Source organism: Tachyglossus aculeatus, chromosome 2 (assembly GCF_015852505.1).
Source record: "Tachyglossus aculeatus isolate mTacAcu1 chromosome 2, mTacAcu1.pri, whole genome shotgun sequence".
In the NCBI taxonomy this organism is placed as follows: Eukaryota; Metazoa; Chordata; class Mammalia; order Monotremata; family Tachyglossidae; genus Tachyglossus; species Tachyglossus aculeatus.
In genome coordinates, this window is record NC_052067.1 from 64,813,517 (window position 1) to 64,837,522 (window position 24,006).

General features: G+C 41.9%; 1 protein-coding gene across 1 annotated transcript in view; it reads left to right on the forward strand.

The window, feature by feature from the left end:
* Positions 1–24,006, forward strand: part of NOX3 (NADPH oxidase 3) — a 66,275-nt gene that overhangs the window by 27,531 nt on the left and 14,738 nt on the right. Inside the window, exons 7-10 of the mRNA XM_038741526.1 lie at positions 374–503; positions 5,272–5,364; positions 9,188–9,441; positions 14,561–14,723. Of these exons, the coding sequence (XP_038597454.1) occupies positions 374–503; positions 5,272–5,364; positions 9,188–9,441; positions 14,561–14,723 (640 nt within the window). The remainder of the gene's footprint in view (positions 1–373; positions 504–5,271; positions 5,365–9,187; positions 9,442–14,560; positions 14,724–24,006) is intronic.

Here is a 24,006-nt window from a genome sequence, read left to right on the forward strand (position 1 = left end):
CCTGTCCTTCTCCTTTTTCTTCTTTTCTTTTGTTTTTTAGAAGGCAGTTCCATGAAAGGGTGTTTCTCTTCATGAGCCATAGGAATTATTCATTCAATTGCATTTATTGAGTACTTTCTGTGTGCAGAGCACTGTACTAAGTGCTTGGGAAGTATAATTCAGCAACAAATAGAGACAAATTACCCTCTGCCCTCTGGATACCAACTTTCTTTTTTAAGACTAAAGAATGTGAATGACCAAGCAGGCGCTGAGTCAGCCAGTCAGTCTCTCTGGTCTTGAGCCCTGCAATGTACTGTATTTACGATGTCAGATTAATGCACCAGAGAAGTGGGAAGAAATGCATCATTGTTTGCTTTTGTTTTCCAATGTGAAGTCAAATTGTCCGAGGCCAGACACCCCAGAGTCTGTTGCGTCACAACATCTCCTATTGTAAGGATCACTCCGGTGAATGGGAGGAAACTGCTCAGTGTCCTTTACCACAGTTTTCCGGCAGTGAACCTTCGGTAAGGATCAACTCGTGTCATCTTCAATAACTGCCCCCTAGTTAAAGCTGTCATCAACGTTGCGCTTATCCCATTAAAAGGGGCAGCCCATGGCACCAATGGAGGTAAATCTAAACTTAAAAAAAAAATACGCATTTGTTACTCTGTGTTTTGGTATTCTTCAGCACATATTAAGGTTCTGTGACAACATTTTAGAGAGGAAAAGAAGAGATAAGATGAGCTATACGGAAAATATGAAGCAGAAAGAACAAAATATTCCACTGAAAGACAGGGCTATGATGAGTAGATTATAAATGAAAAGGGATTGTAAATGAAAGAACAATGAATAGTAGATGTGTACTGAATATCAATGATTAGATGTTTCAACAAAACCCAAGTATGTTAAATTTAAGATTTTTGATTGTTCAAGTGCAGTGTGTTGGAGGAAAAGTGCATAAGGAGAAATGTTTAAAATCGTGGAAAACTACACAGAAATGTCCATTAGACTGTAGCTATTTTAATGAGTCATAGATTCTCTCTGTCTTAAACTAAACTATCGTTAGCCACTATCCAACCTGAATATTAATGAGAAACAAAAATGTCTCTCTAAAATTTTCAACTACGGTGTCTCCATAAAAAAAAATCAATATACTCTTACACACCGTGAATACTGACCTGCTTCCTACAGCAAAAACGGACATTAATTATCATCATGGAGGCTGGGGGTGGGTGTGCTTATTCATTTCAAGGCTATCTTTCCCCTGCCACACCTCCTTCTCCACTTAAACTCATGTTGGCAGTCTTTCTCATTGCGCTTTAGTGGCTCCTGAGTCAATGCTTGCGTGAGCTGTACAGTTACCGCCTGTTTGGGTTATGTAGTATTCCCTCTGATGTCTCATAGACAGAATCTGAAAGGCATTGGAAGGACATGAAAAGGGTCTTGCATTCTCCTGTGCCATACCTCTTCTGTCTCTTTATCTCCTATCGCCTTCTACTTATCTCTTACCCCTGACTGACTCCTATCTCTCTGTACAGCCCCATGGTGCTTAGTTTTCACCTTCTGCGTAGCCCCATTCCTACTTGTTTGACAGCCAGAGGCAGTTCCTCATCTGGACCCATATTAATTAAACTAATCACAAGGACAAATTACATACCAAGCAGGAGCACACAAGTCTCCAGGGTGCAAAAGATTTATGTCCCCTGAATTAATATAACAGGGTCAGCAGTTCGCGACCCCATGGAAACAGTTAAAGATAGGTCCTTTTAAAAGGCAGAACAAAACAAACCCTAAAAAACGAGAAAAGACAAAGAAATCCTTAATGTCTTTCCTAAGCTTTTTGTAACTGTTCACTCACTGATGCCTGAGAAAGCTTTAGTTAAGTTCTCATAGAGGGCATCATTTGATCTTTTGGTTCCTATTTTACATTATAATTTTCAGGTATGGGAAACAAAGGGATGGGAAAAAGATATATGCTTTACTGGCTACTGTTGCTTGATCAGCACTAATTTATTCCTGACATGTAAAATCACCCACTGTTCAGAGATTCGTCAAGTACTTAGGGACAACAAATGAGTTTAAGGATGTAATTTCTGATTTAACTCTGCACCACCTGGTTCTTGTCAGTGTATCTGCCATTTACCACTACTGGAATGGACAGAGATCTGTGATCACTGTTTCAATCAGGGCACTGCTAGCGGCTTTACCAAGATGGTATGCAGAAGGGAGGAAAGGGGCTCCTTCCCTACTAAGTTAAAATTTAAAATTAAAGCAGAGTCCATTCACTTATGGATCTGGTTTTTCTCTGGGGTGGCTGCAAAAGGAAGACTGTAGGGCAAGGAATGTGTCTACCAACTCTGTCACTTCATACTCTCCCAAACGCTTAGTACACTGCTCTGCACACAGTAAGCACTCAGTAAATATGATTGATTGTGCTTCAGAATCTGATTTTAGGTGTGGAGATTCTGATTGTTTTTAATGGTGACATGATAGAAATTTATGCCACTACTTGGGCAAATAATCCTCCTTTCTCAGTTATATTTTGGGTGCTAGTGGGGAGAGGATAGAACAGGTGTCTGGAGAAGATGCTGGAATAGCCACAACTGCGTAGTCCATCCAGCAAGAAAGCAAACTCCATTCATTCATTCAGCCAGTCAGTCATATTTATTGAGCGCTTACTGTGTGCACGGCACTGAACTAAGCACCCACCAGATGGGCAGACCAGGCCAGAACCTGAGATGTCCGGCTTGTCAGAAAGAGCAGGGCCTGGGGTTTGAGAATGTGGTCATCTTTGTCCATTGGCCAGGATGGCAGTCAATCATGATGCCTAAAAAAAGGTCCTCCTTTCCTCTTCTCCCACTCCCTTCTACATCACCCTGATTTGCTCCCTTTATTTATTCCCCCTCCCAGCTGCACAGGACTTAGGTACATATCTGTAATTGATTTATTTATATTAATGTCTGTCTCCTCCACTAGACTATAAGCTTGTTGTGGGCAGGGAATTTGTTGATGGTCCTATTATACTCTCCCAAGCACTTAATAAAGATGATTGATTGAATGAATGAATGAAACATCCCAGTTGCTGAATTATTTTGCCTATAGTCACAAGGCCGATAATTCTGCTAAGTGAAATACCTGTCGCTGTTATTCATTAATTAATTCAATCATATTTATTGAGCACTTACTGTGTGCAGAGGATTATACTAAGTGCTTGGGAGAATACAAAACAACAATAAACAGACACATCCCCTGCCCATAATGAGTTTACACTCTAGAATGGAAGAGACAGACATTAACATAAATAAATAATGTACTTAAGTGCTGTGGGGCTGGGAGGGGAGAAGAAGAAAGGGAATAAATCAGGGTGATGCAGAAGAGAGTGGGAGAAGAAGAAAGAGGGGCTTAGTCTGGGAAGGCCTCTTGGAGGATACATGCCTTCAATAAGACTCTGAAGTGGGGGAGAGTCATTATCTTTCATATTTGAGGAAGAAGGGCATTCCAGGCCAGAGGCAGGACATAGGAGAGGGGTCAGCAGCGAGATAGATGAGATCGAGGCATAGTGAGAAGGTTGGCACTAGAGGAATGAAGTGTACGGCTGGGCTGTACTAGGGGAGTAATAATAATAGTAATAGTACTTGTTAAGCTCTTACTATGTGCTACGCAGTGTTCTAAGCACTGGAGTAGATACTAGGTAATCAGGTTGTCTCACCTAAAATAGAAACAGCCACTTGAGTTTTCCAAATTACAGATATTTAGAGCCCAAAATCACTCGACTGATTCTTGAGTATTAACTTTTACTTTAGGAAACTGGAAATTTTAATTAGCGCTTTTAATAATTGTTATTAGAATAAATGGAGTATTGGTTAAGAACATTTACTTTGTACCAGGCACTGAATTAAGCACTGGGATAGACACAAGATACTCAGTCAAACAGTCTCTGTTCCACATAGGGCTCACAGAAAGGGAGACCAGGAATTTAATCTCCATTTTACAGATGAGGAAACTGAGGCACAGAAAACTTAAGTGACTTGCCCAAGGTCACACAGCAGGCAAGTGGCAGAGCCAGGATTAGAACCAGGCCAGTGCTCTTTCCACTAGGCCATGTCGCATCTCAGGCTGCACTACCTCTGCTGTTTTGCTTTTGATGTTCAAACATCAGCCATATGATTATCTTTGTCCAGAAACGCTCTGGGCATATCACTCCCCTCCTCAAAAATCTCCAGTGGCTACCAATCAATCTGCGCATCAGGCAGAAACTCCTCACCCTCGGCTTCAAGGCTCTCCATCACCTCGCCCCCTCCTACCTCACCTCCCTTCTCTCCTTCTACAGCCCAGTCCGCACCCTCCGCTCCTCCACCGCTGATCTCCTCACCGTACCTCGCTCTCGCCTGTCCCGCCATCGACCCCCGGCCCACGTCATCCCCCGGGCCTCGAATGCCCTCCCTCTGCCCATCTGCCAAGCTAGCTCTCTTCCTCCCTTCAAGGCCCTGCTGAGAGCTCACCTCCTCCAGGAGGCCTTCCCAGACTGAGCCCCTTCCTTCCTCTCCCCCTCGTCCCCCTCTCCATCCCCCCATCTTACCTCCCTCCCTTCCCCACAGCACCTGTATATATGTATATATGTTTGTACATATTTTTTTTACTCTATTTATTTAATTTATTTGTACATATCTATTCTATATATTTTATTTTGTTAGTATGTTTGGTTTTGTTCTCTGTCTCCCCCTTTTAGACTGTGAGCCCACTGTTGGGTAGGGACTGTCTCTATATGTTGCCAATTTGTACTTCCCAAGCGCTTAGTACAGTGCTCTGCACATAGTAAGTGCTCAATAAATACGATTGATGATGATGATGATGATGATATGAAAAATGTTCACTCCTATTTTTGATATAACATTTTCTTCAAGTGCTTGGTTAGCTCCATTAAGGCACCTTTGTAAGCCTTTTATTTGTGCTGGATTGGAAGTATTTATGATCCTATCACATCTAAAGGCGAAAGTCTGGTTTTTTATCTCTACAAATTCAATTATGGCTAATTGTCTAAAGCCATTATTGATCAAGTAAACATAAATATCAATAGAGAAGAGCTTAATCTCTTAAGTGAACATGGTGACTTCAGAGAATAGCTGAGTGTTTTAGTATTTAAGGTAAGGGAGATTTAACTTTTTTTGGTAACTGGCTAAACCATCATAGGAAAGGTTCCAATTTTGTCATATTATGTACTGATTTTATTCAAATTATAAACATTTGGATTGCACCTTCATTTTCTTTTATTCTCTGTGCTGCTTTCTACAGGCTTGGAAATGGGTTTTAGGTCCCATTACCTTGTATATGTGTGAAAGAATAATTAGATTCTGGCGATTTCAACAAAAAGTTGTTGTTACTAAGGTATGTATGTAGCTTTATGTCTGGAGTAAAACCCTGAGTATAGAGGAGGATTTTTTTTTCTGAGGGCAGTGTGGCACTAAGCATTTTATCTCATTTCTCTTTGCTTCTGTTTCTTTCCTTGAAAGACGATGATAGGAGCTATGGCTTCAGAGGTGTCTGTTGTCAGGAATTTAGGTGCTGCTTTTCAAGACCACTCCCCACCTCCCCAATCATATTTTCCTTCCCCTTGCCACTAAGCAGACACAAACTTTGCAAAGATGCTTCACTCTGGCATCCACACAGGGATCATCAGACACCTACATCCAATATCCTCCGCTTCCAATCACAAGCATCAGAACTTCAAACTAGCAGGGCCAGTGATGGCAATCCAACACACTGGACCTCGAAATGAACATGACATCACACACACACACACACCACACCAGAACACAACATGCATGATGTGGTGATTCTACATGGTGGCCATTTTGCAGAAATCTGCTTGGTTCAGGCTGAATGAAGTACAACCCAGAATCCTGGCCAATCCAGGTGTCCCAGAAACTTTGCTTTTCCTTCCCAGATCTGAGTGAAGTCTGGCACAAGGCCTGAACCGCGCAAGTGGAGGGAGGCTCGGCACTGGAAATAAAATATTGGACATAAAGGAGTCTGATACCCCATCAGCATGAGAGTCCCCCGTTAAAACCAGGACTGTCTGATATAATACCAGACATATGGCCACTCTACACCTCACACCAACTCAGGACTAGAGCCAATGACCCAGGAACCTGGAAAGAACTGGGTTTAAGACCATATGAAGGAAAGAGAAAACCAGAACATGACAGAGTTCTCTCCCTCTGTCCCAGAGGGAAGAGTGACATGTGCATATCATTTTACAACACTGTCCTTCAGGTGGGTGGAGGAGCAGAGTAAGGACACAGGAAGAATTCAGAACATGGGTAGAGCACCCTCCACTCAGTAGAGAATGGGGACTCCATTGAATAGTATGGATTCTATATCCTTTTAGCCAGTTATAAGATATCCATTTCACACACATTAACATGCACACATTTTCTACACAGTTTTAAAGGGACCACAGAAAATCTTGAAAACCTTTCTTCCTCTCCCTCTCTCCACTGCTGAATTCTGAAGCACCACCGTGAGGGGAAGATTGTCTGAAGTCAGGAGTGTCAATTATTCATGAGGATCAAATTTCACATCTGGTGAGAGCCTGTGATTCTCTACGAATGCATAAATAAATGAATGCATAGACCAGGGAGAGCCTGAAAACCAGTACGCATTGCTTTGTGAAGGCACTTGTTTGAAAAGTAAGGGAGCCCTCACAAACTGGAACCTGTTTCAGATGACAGTGGGAAGTGGAGGGAGAGATGGAGAAATGGAGATATGGAGAAAAGGGAATATTGTTGGTAAAGGTAGTACTAAGATTGGAAGAGAAACTTGGAATGATAATTGAATCTGGAGTTTTCCTCACCTTAAATGGATTTTAAGATGTTAACTAAAATAGGGTTAGGTTGAAAAACTTTGTCAACCATTGATTTTAAGGAGTCTAATAAGGGTACAGCTGCACACAAAGTAGATTTAATTGATGAATATTACCAACTGAATGTATCAAAAATGGGGTTTATTTGTTCATTCTTGCTTGTTAAATTGGTTCGAATGGTCTTTAGTATAAAATTTCCATTATGTTAAGGGTTAACAATGCAAGTTCTGCATGTTGTCTCTGCTATAGCCTAGCTAAGAGGGCTAAAAGTGGATGTATGTTATTCGGTATCATACATACCCTGGCTCTGCCATTTGTCTGCTGTGTGACCTTGGGCAAGCCACCTCACTTCCCTGTGCCTCAATTACCTTATCTGTAAAATGGGAATTAAGACTGTGAGCCCCATGTGGGACAACCTGATCACCTTGTAATAATAACTATCATCTCTATGCTGATGACACCCAAATCTACATCTCTGCCCCCGCTCTCTCTCCCTCCCTTCAGGCTTGGGTCTCCTCCTGCCTTCAGGATCTCCATCTGGATGTCTGCCCGCCATCTAAAACTCCATATGTCCAAAACTGAACTCCTTATCGTCCCTCCCAAACCCTGCCCTCTCCCTGACTTTCTCATCACTGTAGACGGCACTACCATCCTTCCCATCTTACAAACCCGAAACCTTGGTGTTATCCTCGACTCCGCTCTCTCGTTCACCCCTCATATCCAATCCATCACCAAAAACTGCAGGTCTCACCTCCGCAACATCGCCAAGATCTGCCCTTTCTTCTCCATTCAAACCGCTACCCTGCTGGTTCAATCCCTCATCCTATCCCGACTGGATTACTGCATCAGCCTCCTCTCTGATCTCCCATCCTCCTGTCTCTCCCCACTTCAATCCATACTTCACGCTGCTGCCTGGATCATCTTTGTGCAGAAATGCTCTGGGCATGTTACTCCCCTCCTCAAAAATCTCCAGTGGCTACCAGTCAACCTACGCATTAAGCAAAAACTCCTCACTCTCGACTTCAAGGCTTTCTATCACCTCTCCTCCTCCTACCTCACCTCCCTTCTTTCCTTCTACAGCCCAGCCCACACCTTCCGCTCCTCTGCTGCAAACCTCCTCACTGTGCCTCATTCTTGCCTGTCCCGCCATCGACCCCTGCCCCATGTCCTCCCCCTGGTCCGGAATGCCCTCCCTCTGCACATCTGCCAAGCTACCTCTCTTCCTCCCTTCAAAACCCTACTGAGAGCTCACCTTCTCCAGGAGGCCTTCCCAGACTGAGCCCCCTCCTTCCTCTCCCCCTCCCCTTCCCCCCCACCCTACCTCCTTCCCCTCCCCACAGCACCTATAAATATGTTTGTACAGATTTATTACTCTATTCATTTTACTTGTACATATTTACTATTCTATTTATTTTATTTTGTTAATATTTTTTGTTTTGTTGTCTGTCTCCCCCTTCTAGACTGTGAGCCCATTGTTGGGTAGGGACTGTCTCTATATGTTGCCAACTTGTACTTCCCAAGTGCTTAGTACAGTGCTCTGCACACAGTAAGTGCTCAATAAATATGATTGAATGAATAATAATAATAATAATAATAATGGCATTTATTAAGTGCTTACCATATGCAAAGCTCTGTTCTAAGTGCTGGGGAGGTTACAAGGTGATCAGGTTGTCCCACATGGGGCTCACAGTCTTAATCCCCATTTTCCAGATGAGGTAACTGAGGCACAGAGAAGTGAAGTAACTTGCCCAAAATCACACAGCTGACAAGTGGCGGGGCTGTGATTAGAACCCACTACCTCTGAGTCCCAAGCCCGGGCTCTTTCCACTGAGCCATGCTGCAGTGGAGATGAAAAATTAGTGAGGGAAGGCTTCCCAGAGAAGATGGGATGAGGTTCCCTTGCACACTCCTTGAGGGAAGGAATAGTATAGATAGTAATAATAACTGGTATTTGTTAAGTGCTTGTTATGTGCCAAGCACTGTACTAAGAGCTGGATGGATACAGGCAAATTGGGTTGGACATAGTCCCTGTTTCTCTTGAGGCTCACAGTCTTAATCCCTACTTTACAGATGGGGTAACTGAGGCCCAAAGACATGAAGTGACTTTGCCAAGGCTACACAGCAGCCAAGTGGTGGAGACAGATTAGAACTCATGACCTTCTGACTCTCAGGCCCGTGCTGTATCCACTATGCCATGCATGTTGGCTTCTTATATGGGTCAGGTGTTTCTGAGAACCAACCACTCTTCCGGCAGTGTTAATAGAGTAGATCACTGGAGTCTAGCAAAGACTTTCTTTGTACCTAATCATGTCCAAAACAGAAACTAACTCCTTTGATCTGGTTCAGGTGGTGATTCATCCTTCCGGAGTCTTGGAACTTCAAATGAAGAAACGTCACTTTAAGATGGAGGCTGGCCAATATGTCTATTTGCAGTGTCCTTCAGTTTCCCGGTGGGAGTGGCATCCTTTCACCCTCACTTCAGCCCCCGATGAGGACTTTTTCAGTGTTCACATAAGGGTGGTAGGAGATTGGACTAGAGCCTTGTTTAAGGCCTTTGGAGGAGAAGAAATGTCCTTCAAGGAACCCTGGAAGCTACCAAGGTTTGAAAAGAGAGAGAGAGGGAGAGAGAGAGAGAGAGAGAGAGAGAGAGAGAGTGTGTGTAAAAAGGAGTATTCTTTTAATACAGCAAGATCATTCTCTTGGATAGTAAGGCTGAGGCCAAGGTAATTTTCATTTGAAAAATGATTTTATGAAGAATTGAATGAAAGATTTGCATCAGCATGGATATGTATCCAGAAGACATTCAAACCACAAGCAAGCCAGGCATGATTTGAGAAAAGGCTCAGTCAGGACATTTTTTAAAAACAATTCAGTTCAACTCAATCATATTTACTGAGCATTTACTATGTGCAAAGCACTGTAGTAAGCACGTGGGAGAGTACAATATAACAATAAACAGACACATTCCCTGCCCACAGTGTGCTTCCAGTCTAGAGGAGCTTACAGTCTATTCTAGAGATATCATTTATAAAGTTTAGTCAGGACTGTGACTAGTAAAATACATTGGTGAATCATTGGCCCCCTTGGTGAGCATGAGATCTTGGAAATGAAACTTAGTCTCCAAACGATTGACAATCTCCCTCTGCTTAAATACGCTATGCCCTAATGCAGTCAGTCATGAGATATTGCAAAGGGCCCAGCTCTAGGACTGGAAGAGCTGGATTCTAGTCTCAGATCTGGAAGTAGGTCATCAGTTGTGAAGGTTTTTGACTGATGAACCACCTAACACATTCCTGTGAGGTGGACATTCCCAGCAGGAGTCCTGAAAAACAGCTGGCTAATGTGGGTAACAAAGACCACTGGTGTCCAACCTGATTTGCTTGTAGCCACCCCAGTGATCAGTACAGTGCCTAGCACATAGTAAGCACTTAATAAATAGCATAATTATTAATATTATTATTAATAATGGTAATAATTATTACCAGAGCAACACTGAGGCAACCACCTGCTGGGTTACGGAGCTACACCCCACTATCAGCACAATGCTGCCAATATTTCAGCCATAGCTAGGTCCTACACTTTAAAAAAAAAAACAAAAAAAGCTTCTGTTGCACTTCTCAATATGCTGTACCTTCACCTACCTATTTGCTCACTGTGCTCTCTACCCCAGTAGAAACACAATTGGCAAGGATGAGATTATGCATGTGTCGCTACGCAAACCACTGACACAATAATTGTTTCAGGCTCTCAGTCCTGAAGTCTCAGGACTAAGGCATCTTCTCTAGACTGTAAGCTTGTTATGGGAAGGGAACATGTCTGCTAATTTTGTTAGATAGTACTCTCCCAAGTGCTTAGTATAGTGCTCTGCAAATAGTAGGTGCTCAATAAACATGATTGATTTGGGAAACTCCCATCATATCTATCAGTGGATAAAATGGTTTCTGAATTACCAAATTTATGGGTCTCCTGTAGCATCTGTCTTTAACAGAACAAAAGTAACTCCTAAGGGTTTTGACATTTGCTAAATATTCAGATTCATTACAAGTAAACACTGCTAGGCCCACCTAGTCAGACTATATCTTGCCTTCATCTGAAAAAATACTGAATCAAATGTCCCTCTAAAAGACATGCTATGCCACTGTCTCTGTCTTCCAACCTGGTCTCTATGATACATTAAAGGATTCAAGGTTTCTTAAATGCAGATTTAGAATAAAATGTACTTTCTTCATGACCAATTTGGATACGGACAGTGGTGCAAGACTGAATTTAAGGATTGGATTTTCTCTAGGCTTCGCTGTGTTTGAAGAGTCTAAGATGAAATAAAGAAGTGACCTGCCCCCTCAACTCCCCTTATCTGTTTCTGAGGATAGGATTTGAGTGGATGAGGATGAGATTTATGAATGACCCAAAGGCAGCAACTTGGAATGGAATGTGGTATTCTCTGTCCAGTACAGGTAGAGTGGATGGGATAATGCCCTTCTCTGGGGCCAGTTTCCCTAGTTACAAGCATTTGGCAAGAAGGCTTTCTAAGTGATACTATCAATTGGGAAATTTGGGGATAAAAAACCTTGTCCATTCAAAACAGATGCAGTGTAATGTAGCAAAAGAAGGCTGGAACAAGAATTATCAACTCTCTGCTAACCCATTGAAAGCATCCTTCAAAAACTCCCAAACATTTGAGGAGTTCATTTTTATCAAAGGGTATATCATTTTGTCAAATCGTATGCAAAGCTTTCTGAATCGACCAATTCATTCGGTGCCTTGATAAAAGAGCAAGTGATTGTTACTATCTCAGTGTCACAGTTTTAGCATTCTACATTGCTTTATGCACTACCACATAAATAAGGACATATGTCCTGCTTTATTACTTTGATTAAAATGATAGCATCTGCACCCAAGAAAAGACTCAGTACCAGAGGAATGCCAAATGTTAGTGATGCCAAAAAAGAAATATTAATTACAATAAGCATTCAGCATGTGTCTTCCCTTAGCAGTCATATTCTTCTTTTGCTAATTTCTCCTTATGTCACCTCTACCAAAATGCACTTTCAAAATGGCCACCAGACTCTTCCTCCCAACAGAACTCCATATAGAGAGAGTACTCTGTTATACTCTCCCAAGCTCTTAGTACAGTGCTCAGCACACAGTAGGTGCTCAGTAAATATGAGCCTTTGATTGATTGATTGACTACTGCAGGAACAGAGGGATGCTGCAAACTCTGATGTGATTTTAGGGAGGGGGTGTTTTTTTTGGCCCACTGCAGAGACAAGTGGTGGTTGTATGGTAGATTTTCATACTAACCTCTTTTCTTCCTCTGCCCCTCCCCGATCCCTTTTCCATCAGAGGTCAGGCAGAAAGAAATGGATAAATGAATTCTTTAGCAATATTCTTTTCTTCTCTAAATTATCCTTACTTCCAAGTCTCCCATAGATTGTTGGTTCAAAAACATTTCCTAAAAGTGTATTCCTATAAGGGTAATTAGACACTACCACTTGGTGTCCCCAGCCTCTGAATCTCTTTATTCTCTATAATAATAACTGTGGTATTTATTAAGCATTTACTATGTGCCAAGCACTGTACCGAGATAATTGGGTCAGACACAGTCTCTGTCCCACATAGAGATTCCCATTTTACAGATGAGGAAACTGAGGTACATAGAAGTTTAGTGACATGCCCAATCTCACACAGCAGATAAGTGTCAGAGCCAGGATTAGAACCCCAGTCCTCTGGCTCCCAGGTCCATGCTCTTTCCACTAGACCATGTTGCTTCTCAATCTTCCCAGGTGTAATTTTGCAAAGGACTCTAAAACTTTTCAAAATCTATTCCAATTGAGTGCTTTTAATTAAACTCTAGGTACATGCCAAAAGGTATCCACTAAATCGGGATGTGCCACTGGGTGATTACAAAACTTTATGAAGGAGGAACATTATCTTCTTAAAGAGATGGACAAGCCTTATATAGCCTGTCTTGAGGCTTCAGTTTCTCATTGACCTCCAGAGGACTGCTTCTTGATATTGCATGACTAACGTTTTCACCCAGTTTCTTATTACCACTTAAAGAGCTCCCACTCATTGCAGACAGGGCTTGTGCCACAAATACTTGAGCACGTGAAGAAGGAAGAGTAGGAGGGTTAGGAGGAACAGAAGACATGTGGTGTTCTAAGCACTGTCAGTACTAAAGGACAATTATTATGGTATTTATTAAGCACTTACTATTTGCCAAGCACTGCACCAAGTGCTGGGGTAGACACAAGATCATCAGGTTGGACATAGATACAGCCCCACATAGGGCACATGGTCCAAGTAGGAGGGAGTAGGATTTAACCCCCATTTTACAGATGACAAGACTGAAGCACAGAGAAGTTAAGTGACCTGCCCAAGTTCACAAAGAAGGCAAGTGACAAAGCCAACCTTAGAACCTAGATCTTCTGACTTCCAGGCGCTTGTTCTTTTTCCCCTAGACCACCCTCTTGAGAAAGTATCATCATTATTGTTATTATTATTATTATTATTATTATTGGTATTATTATTACTGCCAGCACTTAGAACAGTGCTTTGCACATAGTAAGAGCTTAACAAATGCCATTATTATTATAATTATTGTATTTGTTAGGTGCATACTCTGGGTCAAGCAGTGGAATAGATACAAGCTAGTCAGGTCAGACAAGGTCCCTGTCCCACATGGGGCTCACAGTCTAAGTAGGAGAGAGGACAGATGTTAAATCCCCATTTTAGTTGAGGAAACTGAGGCACAGAGAAGTGAAATGACTTGCCCAGGGTCACACAGTAGGCAAATGGCAGAGCAGTAATTAGAATGCAGGTCCTCTGACCATCCCCTAGGCCAAACTGTTCATATTGCATAGTGGATAGAGTATGGGCCTGAGAGTCAGAAGGTCAAGGGGCTTGGCTCTGCCACTTGTCTGCTGTTTGACCTTGGGCAAGTCACTTCACTTCTCTGTGCCTCGGTTCTCTCATCTGTAAAATGGGGATTGAGACTGTGAGCCCCATGTGGGACAGGGACTATGTCTAACCTGATTAATTTATGTCTACCCCAGCACTTAGAACAGTGCTTGCACATAGTAAGCACTTAATGAGTACCATAATTGTTACAATATAATAGGGTTGGTAAATGCAATCCCTGCCCACAAGGAGTTTACAGTCTAGGGATTCAAAAATTGTATAATGTTTAGACTAAAGTCATATTTAAGGTCTTCAAACAAGATAGGGTTGAGCCCAGAGCTGTCGGTCTTGCATTCCTTTGTGCAGCACCAGCTCATTGAGAAAAAAACATTTCAGTCCACTTCATTATGTTCCCTTATGTTGTCGAGTCATCTCGGACCCTTAGCGACTTCATGGACACATCTCTCCCAGAACGTCCCACCTCCACCTGCAATCGTTTTAGTAGTGCATCCATAGAATTTTTTTGGTAAAAATACAAAAGTGGTTTACTGTTGCCTTCTTCCATACAGTAAACCTAATTCTCTGCCCTCGACTCTCTCATGCTACTGCTGCCCAGCACAGGTGAGTTTTGACATGAGGCAGATTGCCTTCTGCTCGCTAGCCAATGCCCAAGCTAGAAATGGAATGGGTATGCCTCTGCTTGACTCTCCTTCACATAGCCGAGAGTGGTAGACTACTGGAAACTCCCCAGGTGCGATCCTGAAAGGGGAGTTCTCTTCATACCAAAGAGAATAATGTTGCTTCACTTTATGACTGCAGACTGGCTGTGGATGGGCCCTTTGGAGCTGTGACCACTGATGTGTTTCACTATCCTGTGAGTGTGTGCATTGCTGCTGGAATTGGGGTCACCCCTTTTGCCTCCGTTCTCAAATCCATATGGTACAAGTGCTGTAACCCCAGTGTGCAGCTCAAATTGGACAAGGTAAGGAGAAATCGCCAGTCGATACTTCCTTGGGCAAGCAGTTCAATCTCCTCCAATCATTGCCTAATGAATAGTGGGGTGGGGATATAATTAACAATGAGGGGTAAACTCAAGACTCCTTGATAATACTTTTATTCTTAAAAATCTCTGTTTAGTATTATATTTATAAGAAAGGTTATATCTAATCTTGTTAAAGATGACAAGACATAAATTTTATTGCTTCATTGCCATTACAGAACATGTAATTTTTCATCGTGGTAATAGATGGACAAGCTACAATTAGCTATGTGACTAGACAGCAGTTAGCTTTATTAATAGGCAGCATTTCCTTACTAAATTCAGTTTGCTGCTATTGTTACGGTTTGTAATATGATGTCCCCTTCTTATGAACAACAGAAAAAACTAGATTAGCTGAGAAGTAAAGTATTAGCTTTTGGAAGAAGCCAAAATACTTCAATTTTGAGACCCCTTTGTCAGTCCTGCCAATGGTACTTTCTCTTCTTCCCCTCTCTGGACTCATGCTGAACCCCCTCGAGAGGCTCCTCTTAGACCCTCTTGACATCCTCAAAGACTTCTTTCCTCTGGCAAGCAGCGTAGCTCAGTGGCAAAAGCTCGGGCTTGGGAGTCACAGTATGGGTTCTAATCTCGCCTCCATCACTTGTCTGTTGTGTGACCTTGGGCAAATCACTTAACTTCTCTGTGCCTCAGTTCCCTCAGCTGTAAAATGGGAATTAAGACTGTGAGCCCCATGTGGTGCAACCTGATTACCTTGTATCTCCTGCAGCACTTAGAACAGTGCTTGGCACATAGTAAGTGCTTAACAAATGCCACCATTATTATTATTATTATTCTAGACTGTGAGCCCATTCTTCTAGACTGTGAGCCTGTTGTTGGGTAGGGACAGTCTCTATATGTTGCCGATTTGTACTTTCCAAGTGCTTAGTACCGTGCTCTGCACACAGTAAGCACTCAATAAATACGATTTAATGAATGAATATGACCCCCTTTACTTTTTCCACTTTCCTTCCCCCTGCCATTGCCCCAACATCAATGGCAGAGATTGCAGACCCATAAATCATTTTTAAAGATGAAATACCAACATTTTTCATCATATTTCCTCAGCACTTACTATGTGCCAGGCACTGTGGTCGATACAAGCTAATCAAGTTGGATACAGTCCATATCCCACATGGGACTCACAGTCTTAATCTCCATTTTACAGATGAGGTAACTGAGGCTCAGAGAAGTGACATAAATTGCCCAAGGTCAAACAGCAAACAAGTGGTAGAGTGGGGATTAAAACCAGATCTTTTTGACTCTCAAGTCTGTGCTTTATCCATTAGGACACACAGCTTCTCTAATTTCACTCTTCACTTCTGCTACAGGAATGCAAATGGAGCTTTCCTATCTGCTACCTTAATATAGCCTGATGGGAACAGTGATAGAGAGTAGTGATAGAGAGTAATTTCATCTTCCCCTGGCTCTCAGGCTGAGATAAACAGGACCCAGAACTTTCCCCAGCCTCCGCTTCCCCTCGAGCCTAAGAATAAGAATTTTGGGATCACAATGGGACAGGCCCAGGCTTAGAGTCATTGTACCTTAGAGGTCCAGGGCCCAGGCAGAATTCCCATACTTTGGCTTTCTTTCCACTCCTCTCCTCTCCCCTTCCCTTTCCTCTTCCTTTCAACTTTCCATTTCCTTTACCTTTTCTTTTTTCTTTTTCTTCATGGTGTTTGTTAAGTGCTTACTTTGTGTCAAACACTATTCTTTGCTCTGGGGGTAGGTACAAGTTAATTAGGTCGAGTAGAAGACATGCTGATAGATGCTTCTGCAAGTTGAAGGCATCATTGGGTTGGGTGCTTCCGTGTTGCATGTGTTTATGTGTTTGTCATTCTTGAGCTCACTTTGCTTGTCTCGGTTTTGTTTCTCTGACTCTGGCCCTTCGCCTCTTTGTGTTCTGCCTCACTGTCTCTGTGACTGACATCGATCAATCAGTGGTATTTTTTGAACACTAATACTGTTCAGAGCACTGTACTAAGCACTTGGGAGAGTATTGTATTGTGTTCCACATACAGTAAGTGCTCAATAAATACCGTTGATCAATTGATAGCACTACCCACATGGATTTCCCCTCCACTAAACTGTCTGCATTTATATAATTTTTAAAATGCAGCAGAACTTAAGCAGTACATATTTTTTCTGCCGACTTTTTCACAATTGCAGACTTTGGCTATCCTGCTCAGATGGGTTCTCTTCCTCTGCAGCTAGGAAAAAAATAAGTATGTTGGGGTTTCGAGCTGAACAACTGATTGCTGCATTGCAATTAGGCTTGGATTTTATCCCTAACCTTCAGTGTCCATGTTGTGGCACAAAAGTAGTCATTTCTCATAACCACATGCCTCACGCTTCCAATCTCAGTCTGAACCTGTTTCCCAATTATAATCCCAGTGTGCTTCTCAAGTCTTTAAAGCCTAAACTGTTTCTTTGGCCCATTCCCTGCCGGACCCCCTGTAAACCTGCTAAATTAAACCCAGGATAAATTTCAAACAAGCTGCCCGTCACCTTCGTGCTATCACGAAGCTGTAACATATGTCTGAGAGTGGGTGCCTTTGGTGTCTGGATGCTAAAATAATAAATACTGACTGGGGGAGCAATTGAAAGGTAGGTGGGGGTGGGGGGGAATTAAGGTTCCTCGTATTTTGAGATGGTTTTTAATAACACCGTGAAGGGCCAAAATTGCCAAAAAACAAGCAGACCTGAACATCTGCACCTTTGGGAAGGTGGAGGTGGGGAGAGAAGACAGAAGGGCAGGTGGCTAAGTAACCTGAGCGATGCAGAACAGAGAATTGAAAAAAAAAGCAGCGGAGGAAACAAAAATAGTCCCAAACTCCACACCCAACACCTGTGATTAATTCTGCATCAAACTCTGTAAAAGTAGCATTTAACCTCAAAATGAAGGGCCATTTACCTGTACAAAGCATCAAGATGATGAATGTAATAGGGGGTAAGGATTACTAACGCAGAAATATATAGGCTTATATTTTTTGAGGATTCCCAAAGTATTATCTGCCATAAAAGCACAGAATGAAGACCTTCCTTATTTGGTTGTTTGTTAATCTAGAACAGGGAATTTACTTTCTCTGTGAACAAAGATGCTGAAATCAGTGACAAAAATTTGTTATTTCTGGGCAAGTATTGAGGTTTCTTTTGGAGTTTGAAGGACAGTATGGGGTTAGTTCACTAACATCAATGGTATTTATTGAGTTCTTGCTATGTGCAGAGACTGTACTGAATGCTTAAGAAAGTACCATACAGCAGAGTTGGCAAACATGTTCCCTGTCCACAATGAATTTAGATCCAAATAGATTACAGGTAATCTCCTTTGTTGGATTTCCCTGAGTAAGGAATGGGACCAATTGCTTCGGTCTGCCCTCCTACAGGGTATCATTTCAGTTACTAGTTTTCTGCATGAAACCCCATCTGAAAGGTTCAATTGTCTTGAAAATATATAATTTAAAATATTTGATTTGCATATAAAATTTGAATAAAAACTGGGAAAGAAACTGAAATGTATTTGTGGTCAACTCTGGGACTTTCAGACTAAAATCCATTGTGAACTGATAAAGATTCTAAATTAAATCTAATTTAAATCTCCTCATATAATAATTGCAATTATTCAAACTATGGGGGCAAGGGGTGAAAAGGACATAGCTTTTTTGAGCTGGATTTAGTTTAGTTCTCTTTGACTTCCACAATAGATTACAGAGAAAGTAAAATAATCTAGTTTCTGCCTGGATTACCTTCATCATTTAAATAATAAATCATATGTACTTATACCATGTCCAGTGCCAAAAGTCCCTTGGGTTCTAAACCTAATCTTATGCACTGATCCCTCAAATGAATAAGGCAGCATTGGTCAGTGGGGATTGAGGAAAGTGTAGAGGAAAGACAAGAATCCTCACTCGGTTTAACTTAATAAAATAGAGCAGGGCTCTCTCTCTCTTTTATCATGGATTAAAATTTTATTTTGTGTGTTTTGTTTGAGAAATTATTTACTTTCCCTCTCCCTCAGTCTAGAGCCTTTCCTCCTGCTGAAAATTAACATCTGTATTAATCATGCTTGTCATAATGAATTGGTTGCAGTAGAGGTTATAGCTGTTCTTCTGAAGATATCTAATAATATCTTATGCAAGCATCAGTCATTAGAGGATCTCAAAACACCTCAATGGGTCATTAGTCCTCACAATACCCTTGTTAAGTAAGTGACAAGTGTTATTATTTTTAATGAGGATAAACTGAGGTATTGTCAGACTTGCCCTGGGTCACACAGCCAGAATGTGATGATTGACTCTTAGCTGTCATACTGAATAGTGTGTAAGAGAAATCCAAACTAGAGAAGATTGGAACTGAACCTGGTCATATGTGTTTAGACCTCTTACAATTTGTTCAGAAGAACAGGGATCAATTTTATTCTTTATACAGGCAAAAAGAGAAGCAATTGTAGTTTCCATTGTGAACTGCTTGAGGACTTTGTGTCAGTTGTCTTTGAACTATTCTGGCCATGTCATGTCCAGTGATTAACCTTAAAAGTCTTTGATAATTTGTCAACAACTGACTTTCACACATATTACTTATCACTCTATCTTCTAAGGTTAAACCATTTCTGATCTTTCAAACTGAAATATTTCTTTTTGGATATTTATCTCATGGAAATACATGATATTGCTTAGTCTCTTCAAAGAAGTAACTTCAAAGGCCTTTCCTGACTAAGCCCTCGTTTTCCCTGATTCTCTCTCCTTTCTGCTTCACCTGTTAATTGAATCTGATATTCACCCCAACCTTCAGCCCCACAGCACATATGTACATACCCGTAATTTATTTTAATGTCTGTCTCCCCCTCTAAACTGTAAGCTCCTGGGGGCAGGGAACATGTCTACCAACTCTGTTGTATTGTACTCTCCCAAGTGTTTAGTACAATGCTCTGCATACAGTAAATGCTCACTAAATACCATTGACTGTTAGAAGGAAAAGGCAAATGTTTGATTTCTAATGTTCAGAACCCATGCCCTTTTTATCTTGAAAGCCTGTAGCTCATTTCCAATTTGTAGTGTTTGGGGGTTTGTTCAAAACACTAACCTACCACTTTTCCATTCACAAGTGATTTAAATTTTTATGTATCTGTTGGGTAACTGTAGATTCAATCAATCAGTCAATCAGTGAGTCATACTTATTGAGTGCTTACTGTGTGCAGAGCACTGTATTAAGCACTTGGGAGCACACAGTATAACAGAGTTGGTAGACACTTTCCCTGCCCTAGATTCTTGTTTCACTGGGTGATGGTGTGGTCCTTTGAATTTGCAATACAATTGCAATCTCTTCAATTAAATTGTAGAGAAGCAGTGTGGGCTAGTGGATAGAGAACAGGCCTGGGAGTCAGAAGGACCTGGGTTCTAATCCCAGCTCCAGCACTTGTCTGCTGTGTGCCCTTGGGCAAGTCACTACATTGTGAGCCTCATCTGGGACAGGGACTGTGCCCAAGCTGATATGCTTGTATCCACCCCAAATCTTAGAACAGTGCCTAGCACATATTAAGTGCTTAACAAATACCACAGTCACTATTATTTCTCTGTGCTTCAGTTATCTGTAAAATGGGGTATAAGACTGATCCCCATGTGAGACATGGAATGTGTCCAACCTGATTATCTTGTATCTACCCAAGCAGTTAGTACAGTGCCTGGCACATAGTAAGTACTTAACAAATACCATATAATTTTTTTTTAATCTGAAAGCGTTACATCAGTTGGTTGAGAAATAAAGTTTTGAAGTACTAAATCTCTGGTAATAGATTTAAAAGCATATAATTGTAAAACTAAAGGGATCTTTAGAGGTCACCTTTTACCCTGTGCCATTTCTCTTCTCATTCCTTCTACTTAATAATTATCATGGTACTTGTTAAATGTTTACTATGGGCCACTCACTGTTCTAAGCACTGGGGTTAGATACAAGTTAAGTGAGTCCCACATGGGGCTCCCACTCTTAATCCCCATTTTAGAGATGAGGTAACTGAGACCCAGAGAAGTGAAGTGACTTGCCCAAGGTCACACAGCAGACAAGCGGGGGAGCTGGGTTTAGACCCAGGTCCTTCTGACTCCCAGGCCCATGCTCAATCCACTAAACCACACTGCTTCCCCTCTGACAGATGACTAGAAACCATCCTGTGCAGATGTTTGGTTCTTCACTTTAAAAAAAAGTCATCATTAAACATGTTCTAACACCTCTCTGAACCCAGATTCTACATTTAATGCCATTACCTTTCTTCCTCACCATTAACTGAATTCTCTTGACACAATCTACATGCATATACCTTTTCATCTGTTCAGTAGTATTGATTGAACATCTACTATGTTTGTAGAACACTATAACCTTGGAAGAGTACAATAAAAGTAAAAGAACAGTCTCTGATCTCGAAGAAATTACAGTTGACTCTCGAAGCTTTGAAACTAATAAAACTTCCTGCCCTTTTGCCTCTGGATCTGATCAACCCCAGTCTCCCAACCTTCAACCTTTGCATGGCTCTTTTATCCCAGAACCAGGGAAAACTTTTTAAAGGATGGGCTGGATCTCTCCAAGGTAGAGATTAATGAGTTGACAAATGGACTGTTTAGGACAACAATATGTAAGGTGATGACTTTTTACAGTTCTATATTTAAAATGTCCTAGTTCTTGTTAAATGGCCTTGAGTGCCAACATCCTGTGCTTAACTCTGGGGTAAGTGAAACTACTTCCCCACTTCAGTCTATACTCCCCACTTCAGTCTATACTCCCCACTTCAGTCTATACTTCAGTCTGCTGCCTGGATCATCGTTGTGCAGAAACGCTCTGGGCATTTTGCTTCCCTCCTCAAAAATCTCCAGTGGCTGCCTGTCAACCTACACATCAAGCAAAAACTCATCACTCTCAGCTTCAAGGCTCTCCATCACCTCACCCCTTCCTACCTCAACTCCCTTCTCTCCTACAGCCCAGCCTGCACCCCCGGCTCCTCTGCCGCTAACCTCCTCACTGTACCTCATTCTCACCTGTCCCGCTGTCAGCCCCTGGCCCATGTCCTTCCCCTGGCCTGGAATGCCCTCCCTCCACACATCCATCAAGCTAGCTCTCTTCCTCCCTTCAAAGCCCTACTGAGAGCTCACCTCCTCCAAGAGGCCTTCCCAGACTGAGCCCCTTTTTCCCTCTCCTCCTCCCCATCCCCCCCGCCCTACCTCCTTCCTCTCCCCACAGCACTTGTATTTATATTTGTACAGATTCATTACTCTATTTTACTTGTACATATTTACTATTCTATTTGTGTTGTTAATGATGTGCATATAGCTTTAATTCTATTTGTTCTGAGACTTTGACACCTGTCTACATGTTTTGTTTTGTTGTCTGTCTCCCCCTTCTTGACTGTGAACCTGTTGTTGGGTAGGGTCCGTCTCTATATGTTGTCAACTTGTACTTCCCAAGTGCTTAATACAGTGCTCTGCACACAGTAAGCGCTCAATAAATTTGATTGAATGAATGAATGAATGAATGATAATCTGATTGGACTCACTCTCTGACCCACACAGGATTCAGAATCTAAGAAGGAGGGAGAACTGAGATTTTATCCACATTTTACCAGTGAGAAAAATATAGTAGAGAGTAGTTAAATTTATTTTCCTGAGGTCGCTCAGCAGGTGAGTGGTGGAGCTGGAAATAGAACCCCAGTCTCCTGATTTCCTATCTCATGACTTCCTAGTTTCCACTAGGACACACTGCCTCCCATTATGCTAAGGAAAGCCAGGATTTCTGCTCTCACTCCTAGAACCTTTTGAAGTCCTTGTCTAGGAAATATAATGATAAGAAAACCACAAGTGGTGATTGTTTTATTCAGAACTAATGCTGCTCTTAACAGGACAATCACTGGGGTTCAGACCAAAAATGACTGTAGGTGAGGTTGTAGATTTATAAAGTATCTCTAACTACATAAAAATATTTCCATTTCCACCGAGTACAGACACAAATAAAAGGGCTTAAATCTCAACAAAAGGAATGGAGCTTTAGGGATTGGAAAGATTGAGTCACAAATTCATGTTCTTAAGAAAAGTTGCAAAATCCCCTTTTTTTAGAAATTACTAAGATCTGGGGAGACAACTAGTTGTCTGTGAATGCACACATTGGGTGGCTTCCTTCCAGCCCTTTGATTTTCTGATCCTATGATAGTAACAGGAAAAATCGAAAGCTTTTCTTTTTCAGTGAACTTTTTTATATTTTGCTTTATACCTTCTTCTAAATAAGTAGTTTTGTCAATGTTGAAAAAGGTAAACACGCACACACACACACACATCATCGACTCTGTCTGGACAAGGCAAAGATTGGGCCTGCTGAGACTAGCGTTCAATTAATGTAATCTCGGCTCTCTGGGGACTCTGGCTAGTGAAGTGGATTAAAACCTGATCCTTTGAGTCTCAGGAGAACAGAGTTCAAATCCTGAGCTTAGGCTCTAAGTAAAGATGAAGGCAGTTAATCTCACATCTCATCCCTATTTGGGAGCCACTACACTGTTGGGCATGATTACTAATCTGCTTTCATGAAAAGAAAAGTATTGAGTCAGTTGAGCCTTAGATAGAGTGCTTGGCAACAGCATTTATGGTGCACACTCACTGAATTAGCTCTAGACCTTTTCAAAAAAGTAAGGGGAAATATTCTTTAAAAGAACCACACAGAGTCTAACTCTACCCTGACAGAAATGCCAAACCCAGCCAGTGTCCAGCCCCTGTCCAGACATGCCTTAGGCTGAGACTCGGAACCAGGAAACCCAAGTGTATTCCATATTTGTTAGGACTACAGAGAAAAGCAGGCCTCATTCTTTGTAGTTGCATGTTTAGCATTCATCGCAGTGGGCTTCTGGGACCTGAAGTCCCACCATCCCTGCAGAATAGCCACTCACCCTTAAACACTTCATGCATATAGATGGTGTCAAAAGCACAAGATGGCTGCCTCATCCCAAAAGCTTCAGAAGAATAAAAGGGCCTGCCCAAAACAGCCTGAACCCATTCGGGTTTTGTAGAGGCCTCTCCCAATCCAGCCCGTTGCCTTGAGGTCCTTAAGATCGGCACACTGAAGCAAATCCAACCTGGGTTCTAATCCCGGTTCTGCCACTTGTCTGCTGTGTGACCTTGGACGAGTCACTTCACTTCTCTGTGCCTCAGTTTCCTCATCTGTAAAATGGGGATTCCCCTCTCAGGATCACACCTGGAGTGTT